An 8,147-nucleotide genomic window follows, 5' to 3' on the forward strand; every position below is an offset into this window, starting at 1 on the left:
CCAAAGGCATCAGGGATCCGACCACAGCTGAGTTCTGGTGCCAGGATACAGCTAATAGGAAGAACAAATGCAACAACCATCTAACTTGGGCTGAATTTTTAGTGGCAGTAAATGTTTCTGTGAAGCCTTCTATACTTTTCTAAAAGTACTGTTTTACTGTTATACTGTTTCTATACTTTTCTAAACTCTGGAGGAAAAGAAAGACTTTAAAAAAAAAAGAAATATCTAGAATGTCCCTACAGTCACAAAAATGTATCTCTCAGCGACTCGGGAAGCTAAATAAATACATGTTTCCAGAAAAAAAAGCAATTAAGATGAAATGTTAATAACTGTATTGATGATTTCAAGGAAGGAAAAAGCCAAAATAAAGAAAATCCCTCCCCATACACAGACTGATGAAAAAAACTGGTGAGAAAAATTCAATTAAGTGCAAAAACCCCAAGCAATCCCCTAACCCAGCCCTCCTCTCTGAGGCACAGCCACTTCCAGCCCCTCAGGCTGCACGCACCCTTCCCTGGGCACCGCGACCCTCTGCGATCACACCGCGTTCACAGCGGCCAAAACAGCCTCCCGGGGCCGTGAGCCACAGCCTCTGCACCGCATGGCACCCCGCTGGGAGCCGGTGGAACAAAATCTGCGCTCGCTGCCCGTGGGAGCCCCGGGGCAGGGCAGGGAGCGGCCGGCAGCCCGGCAGCGCCTGCTTGTTTTGGGGCACCAGCAGCTCCGTGCCTGCAGGAGGGCTGGCTCACATCGCACCCCAAAGGGGTGAGGACCCAAAGATGGGACCTGAACGCGCTCTCGGGGTGTGCAGGCTCTGAGGAATGGCCCGGCCGCACCCGGAGGTGCGGCACCACGCCGCTGCTGGAGTGGCAGCCCCATTCGGAAACGGCCTCATGGGCTTTAAAAATTAGGGGGTTGATGCAGTTTATATCGTGCTGCTGGTTCCTGAGGGGAGAAGAGAAGTTACTTGGCAATTCTGGTGGATTGTGCCATTTTATAGCTAGAAATACATGTAGAAAATTTATCTTTTAATTCCAGATCTGAAGGCAAAATTAATTTTTCTTTCAAGTCTGACAAATATCTTCACTCCCCCTCTAACACCGGCTCAGGAGTCACCAAAGAGACAGAAGATGTATGCATTTTATTACTTGAAACATATGGATCTACTCACATGAGTCACAACCACAACAATTAAAACAACAAAAGAAGTGAGAATACAGCAGTCCCTAGGAATGAGTGCCGGCGCTAGCCATGCCAAGGGAGATTCCTGATTTTTGGAGAAGGTTCTGTAGCTCCTTCACAGCCTCCATAGATCTGCTTCCACCAGCTGTTCCCAATGGGAATGGTGGAGCGGACGGAGGGCAGGGGCTGCCTAGCCAGGCCCCACTGGCCAGCGGCTGTGGGGAGACGCACGTGTTCCTCCCCAGGACATGCAGCACCCCCACAGGCCAAACGGAAAACCAGCAGCCTCAGAGCTGCATTGTCTGCAGCCAAAGAGAGAGTGCTGTGCTCCCAATTACTATGCATTTTCATTTCTACTTCTACGATATTTAAAGGAAATTAAATATATATATATATATCAGCTAAATGGCATCCAGGAATGCCCAAGCCTGCTTCTCTAGGCTAAGACGATTCATGCCTGACATGACATCCATCATGTTTTGCTCCTATCCAACAGACATCCTGACCTAATGCAGACCCCAACCAGACCTGTCTCAAGGCAAGCAGTTCCCAGGAATCACAGACTGGAAATCACCCAAGGAGACTCTAAAATGTAGCAATTAACCTCTGCTGCTAAACACTTTCACCCCAGTAGGCGTTCTTAAAACCCTCTCATTGAAAATTTCAGGATGGTCTACCCATCTTTCCTTTTTTGAGAGGAAAAAAAACAGGGCAATTTAATTTTAAATAGATTGTTTTTAAGTTCTATCAGAAAATGGGATATTGTGTATTAGTCCTTAGTCAGACCCATGTATTATGCACAGCCTTGATGCACAGCTCAGATCAGATTTTGTGGTAGGCTGCAACGAAGAGCTTTGCGCTTAAGCTGCGCGGTAACACTAAGCAGCGTAAAACCCACCACAGATGAACTCAGTGCACCATGTAGGCAGACGCTTTTTGTCACTTGCATTTGCACAAGAGCAGGTGAAGGTGGTGTGGACAGATCCTCTTTCTCAGGTTACACAAACTGGAAGGCTGGAATCAGTTTACTATACCCCTCGGGTCATCAGCCAGTGACCCGTTTGAGTCATCTTTCACATAACAAAAGGAGGTAGAAGTAAAATACAACAGGCACCCGTGAAGAGAAGGGAGCATAGAGGTAAGGCTTGGAGCACATTAAGTATCTATTAAATCACTTTTGAAAGCCTACACTTCCTAATGGCATCCCTCTGGATGGTACGTGTGCTCAGCGAATGTTTTCTCGTTTCAAGGCATTGCGTTCAAACACCGCTGCCTGGCGCGCTCCTACAATGCAGTGAGGGTCTTCAGGTAAGACTGGTTTCTAGAGCGTTGTTTTGGTGAAATCAAGAAGTCACCGTCTGACCCAGATTGTAGCTGCTATCACTAACTGTGAGGTCAACATGTAAAATAAAAACGTTCACTTCCACAGTGAACAAAAAAGAAAAAGGCTACCACCTCCGTTCACGGACCTCGTACATCTTTTGCTTGGTAAACAATCATGAGGTGCTGTTTGTGTTGGGACCTAGAATCTCAGCTCCAAATCTGTTCTCCTCTGGTCTCCCTTAAACTTCTTGAGTAGACAGACCAGGCAGCTCAAGATGTTTCCGGGCCACCTAGATAACCCAGGAAGAAATATCACTGTCTAGGGAGTAATCAGTATTCTCTACTCCGACTGCAAGTATCATACATTGAGTCTCATGAGAACATTTTGTGCCACATCTTGAAAAAGGAGATATTACTCTTGATTTGATGAAAAATGAATTGGAAATATGAGCTGTGTATGTCCTAATTTCTAGCGATAAAGTTTGCATTCATTGCAGTAATGAGCATTGCATAAAGCATATAATCAAATTCACTGCAGATGTCAAGAGGAGTCTAGAGGCAGAGAGGAAATACGTACACTTGCCACAGCTGATCATAAACATCATAAACTTCCAGCCCCCAAAAAACACAAAGCAAGAGGCAGTCCTTCTTCTCCCTACTAGTCCTCAGGGATGTTTGAGCGTATCTATCAAGTTCTTGTACTAACGAGCTTAGACAGCCTTTAAGCCATAGGATAAATATTACAAGTGCTGTAAACATTTTCGTAGTTAGAAGCACAACTGTTTCACTTCCTCCCCAGCAAAAGACAAAAGCTACAAATGTGATTACATTCAGTTGGTAGCTGGAGGATCCAAGCAGATAACTAATTAAATCCTTTTGTGCAGAGTAAGATGCTTCTCTAATACCACATCGGAAATTAAAAGCAAGTAATGGAAGGAAAAGGTCAGAGTTTAACAAACCATCATCTGAAATAAAGTTAAAATACCAGAAAACACCATCCACAGTCCGCAAAATCAAAGCAAGGTAGGCAAGAGTGAAATGGCATCTATTACGTCAAGTGAAACACAAACCATCTTCTGAAAGAGATACAAGAAGGTAACTGGAAGTTTGCTTGATTTCATGCCCATGTGGAGCAGCAAGAAGAAAAGAACAGCGGCTATGCACCAACGTTATTATGAGTAAATGTACTCTAGACATCTACACTGAAAGTAGTTCTTACCTTCTGGTAACCTGGGCATAGCGTGAATAGAGTTGGGGTCCCCATCTTCCTCGGGATGGTAACGATAAAGCGTCTGTGACTGCTTTTGGGATGACTGACTTCGGTCTTCCTTTAGAGCAACAGGAGGAGAGGTTGTTGCACTGAACTTTACCTTGGGGAAAGCATTTCCCTCGCGTGTTTCATGGGAAGACTTTGACCAACTCGCCTCTGTTAAATTCACCTCTTTCAAGCCTAGATACATGCTGTTCCCCGGGTCTTCTTTCCTGGCATGCTTTTTCATTTTAGAGTGGGGGGCTCTTTCTTGCTCATGCCGCTCTTTGTCCCCTTGCTTCCCCTTTGGTCTCCTCTCAAACTCCTCCAGGTGCTTGGGTGTCTCAGTGGTGGCCGTTGTGTGCTCTGGAGGAGCACTGGTGGTTACTGGTGCTTCCTTATGCGTCACTTGCTGGAGGGATGCTGCAGTAGTGCGAGGCACCCTCTTTCGCTCGCTTCTTTCTGTGGAACTGCGAACTTCAGAGGGCACCTTAGGCACTGGTGTGGTGAGCGGTGCAGCTGTTTCCTCGGTGTATGGGTCAGCCAGAGCCAAAGCCGAAGGAGCGATGCTGGCTGGCAGGTAGTCATAATCCTCACTTTGCTCTTGGCTGATGCTCTCTTGCTCTAGGTGGGACGAATAACTCCTGTATTTTTTTGGAGACTCCACCTGGGCATTGTCCCCTTCTGGTGCCTCTTGGTCATAGCTGTACGGATCGTCGTAGTGCCTCTCTGGTTCGCTATCTTCAGCATCGATTGGACTCGCAGTGTTTAAGGCGAACGTGTTACAGTCCGGAAGCTGGTAGCACATCAGCTCACCGCCAGCGTTCGGGCAATGGCAAACCTTGCAGGGGGGCATGTGGAAGGTGTGCCCCGCGACATACTTCTGGCCCTCATGGAGGCAACCTATTCTCCCACACTGAGGACACCCGTCGGCTGGCACCACCGCATCGATGCAGTTTGGGGGCAGCTCTGGGCACAGCATGAACTGGCAGCTGATCTTGCCCCCTCCCTTGGGGCACGAGCACTCGGTGCTCCCGAAGTCCACAAAGTATGACTGCCCTTCAGGTACTTTGCCATTGATAAAGCCCACGTTGACGCAGTCATAGTACTGGTAGCCTTCGCACGTGCAGCCGTGCTGCAGACACGTGGCACAGCACTCGCCAGGCTCCAGCACGTCCTCGATGCAGTTGTCCAGGGGCTGGCACTCCGCACCCGTGCAGTCCCTCTGCGCACGGGAAATGCCGGTCCCCAGCAGCACAAGGAGGACGGCAACCAAACAGCTCTGCTGCCAGCTCTGGTACCTATCCATAGTCTTCCCAAACAAATACAGCGCCGGTCCAAACTTGCACATTTAATGTTGGGGTTTTTTTTCTAGAAGGCTGTAGATTCAGCTCCGAATCGGCCGTGTTTTCCCCGAGTTACCTTTTCTCATAGATCCTAGAGTTATGAAAGAAAACTCTGTTAAAGACTACACTTAGCACATATCCTGTTAAACATTAGAGGTCTTTAAAAGTTGGGACAAAATCCAACATCTGGAAACCTAAGTATGAAATTAATCATAATGTCTTCCAAGTATTGTAGGCACTAAGTTTGGAGTCGCATGCTTCCCCCTCACCCCCATTTTGAAAAAGAAAGAAAGAAAAAGGGAGGAAAAAAGGTTGTGATTGTTCTCTTTTTAATCTGTTTACAAAATAAATATATATTTCAATAAAAAGAAGGCCTTTATACTTCAAGGCCTTTTTGCTACTCTTTCTGGCTGAAAAAGAGAAAGATTTTTCAGCAGATAATAAGTAAATACACAGTTCTTCCTCTGCAGATATAAGTTTAAGATAATTATTCTTTATGTTTTAATTACAAAGACCCAAATCTTAAGGCTCTTTCTTAGACAAAACTTAGCCTTGAGATGTGAGAGTTCGTCTGTACACACGTTAACTCAAAGTTTAAGAGGTTTTTTTCTGCCTCCTTCCCCCACTTAGCAACCTTTTGCGCTTCAGTCTTCAGCATTAACAGGGTGTTTTTTTTTTTTTTCCCCAGCAGCGCTAAAATAGAACTGCTTTGTATAGTGTGGTTACTGTGCGGTTAAACATCGTATTAGCTATCCTGTAATACACGTTAGAGGCCGGATCCGCAGCTCACAGAAGTTGGCACAGCTCCACGGCAGGCCTGTAGCGCACGGAGGGATCGACTCCGACTCCGCTGAAGTTGAAACTGCACACGCGGTGGACATTTACACCAACTGAGGGTACGCCACCGCCAGCAACGACTTACAGCAACACTTTGTAGTGAATCCCTACAGTCTGAACAGAATATACACACACGTGTATATATATTAAAAATGAATAAGCATAATAACACTTTGTTAAAAAGCATTGAGGAAAAGAAAGTGGTTTGCTTTTTATTTACTAAGCCCTTTGACTACAGAAAAGTTTAAGAGCTAAAGTAAATCAGCTGTTGTCCTTTATATCAAAAGCATGCTCAAAAGCCACACAATTCACACAGAAAAGCAGTTAAAAGACAAAAAAGTTTGCCTATAGAATTTTATAGAATTAGCGATCTGATTATTTTTCCAGAACCCCTCCCATCGTCAAAAAAATAAAGACCCTAAACCATTTATCTAGGGGGTAAGATGTAGTCACATCACCACGAACAATGAAACCCACACGCAACAGGAATCCTGCCAGAAAACCCATTCAGAAAGATTACTTCTCCATTCAAAGTGGGCTTCCAACTTGCCTGCGTCGGCGCTGCTGGAAAGCGGCCAGCCTGCGGGAAAAGCGTGCCTGTTCTGATAAGATACGGACAAACTGTGCTAAGAATTTCCACAGTTCTGCCCTGGAATTTGAATTACTTCGGTACATTGCACAGAGATATAATTCTTACAAATGTAGGCTTTCTACTACTAATATGAGTCTATTAGTTGAGTGCGCTAGAGGATACTGAATGAAGGAAAAAGAAAATTGTCAGAGACTTAATAATGGCTTGGAGGAACCTCACTTTTTCAGAACTGCTCTGAAAACTGGGATATTTCGTATGAAGGAGAATTTTCAATATGTGGTGCTGAAATTAATTCTTCAGAATCCAGCCTAGGAATTAGTAATTTATCCTACTGTCAGCAGCTTTTCCAGAAAATCCAAATTTGTAATGATTACATAGCTTTAGCTGGGAAATAATGAATGGAAGGACAAGTAAAGGTAAGCTCCTCCCCTAGGGCTCCCACAGCAGGATTTTGTCACCGTCCCCTCCCATTGCTACCTCCTGGCTTTGACACTTTGGCACATGCAAGTCCCGTGGTCAAACTCTGTGCTTGCCTGCGCCCCCGTCTCCCACATCAGTGCTTCCCAGGCTCCGAAAGCCCTGGGACCCCGATGTGAGCCCTGCGTGTGTCGTGGCCGGCCTCGGCATGCACGAAGGCAGGGCACAGCGTCGCCGCGGTAAGCAGCACCTGTGGGCCACGCACGGGGCAAGCTTGGGTGCCTCACCCGCTTTATACCCAAAACAGCAACCGCTCACAGCCAACTCCTGCTGTCCTGGTGCAGCAGAGCCCATCCGGTACACGTGACAATGAGAGCAGGACACCCCCATGAAGGGTGTCTGCCTGCCCTGCTTGCACGCTCAGGTTTCCCAAAACAAGCACTCGCTTCTCAGGCATAAACTTGAACTCCCAACAAGAAGTCCCCATTGTGTCCTGAAGCAAGAAGTGGAAAGCCCATCATAGCTTATCTCTAGCATGCCCAGAAGTTCACGCACAGCTGAGAGTTTATCATGGGACAGTCCTGTTTTTGTGAAAGGAGCTGCTCGACTGCCTTCCCCTGTAGAGTTACCTCCTCCCCTCCTCATCTGCACCCCACTTCTGTCCAAGGGTTTGGTTGCTTGTCCAGGTCACCTCCAGCTTCTCCTCTGTTCCTCTCCTTGCTCCCTCGCCACTCGCCCTCGGAGAGGCCCAGGGAGCGGCGGCCCCTCTCCCGCAGCAAGCCCTGTCCCTGCTCCCCACCTCTCCCACTCTGCCCAAGGCCTCATCCAGCCCCGCCATACCCTTTCTCCTTTGATCATTTCCACGTCCCTCAACATTTGGTTTCACAAGCTACCAACCATAAACTGATAAGGCTGAAATCCTCATAAACCCTTTTTCTGTCAATAACACCACCATCTTCCCTACCCTCAGGCTCACTTTTCTTCATCAGAGGCTCCTTGTTCCTGGTGTGATGATTCCAACAAAAGTATCTCTTTTTATTCCTTTAAACCAGTCCATTTTCCCTGTGCTTTCTCCATCTGTTCCCCACACCCATCGCTCCCCCGCAACCCATAAACTTGCATATCAAAGAAAGAGCCTCTACTTCAGGCACAGGGAAAAACAACTTTGCGTGAAGCGCGCAAGCGCAGCTATTGAGCCCCA

General features: G+C 46.9%; 1 protein-coding gene across 1 annotated transcript; it reads right to left on the reverse strand.

Annotated features, from left to right (window-relative positions):
- Window positions 1-1,245: 1,245 nt before the first annotated feature.
- Window positions 1,246-5,105, reverse strand: LOC104628686 (fibulin-2-like). Its single transcript, XM_010297352.1, has 2 exons — window positions 3,725-5,105; window positions 1,246-1,484 (listed from the first exon to the last, which is right to left on the reverse strand). Exons 1-2 carry the CDS (start codon window positions 5,103-5,105, stop codon window positions 1,246-1,248), a joined length of 1,620 nt encoding a protein of 539 aa, XP_010295654.1.
- Between the last annotated feature and the right edge of the window lie 3,042 nt (window positions 5,106-8,147).

This window comes from Phaethon lepturus, unplaced genomic scaffold (genome assembly GCF_000687285.1).
Source record: "Phaethon lepturus isolate BGI_N335 unplaced genomic scaffold, ASM68728v1 scaffold21931, whole genome shotgun sequence".
In the NCBI taxonomy this organism is placed as follows: Eukaryota; Metazoa; Chordata; class Aves; order Phaethontiformes; family Phaethontidae; genus Phaethon; species Phaethon lepturus.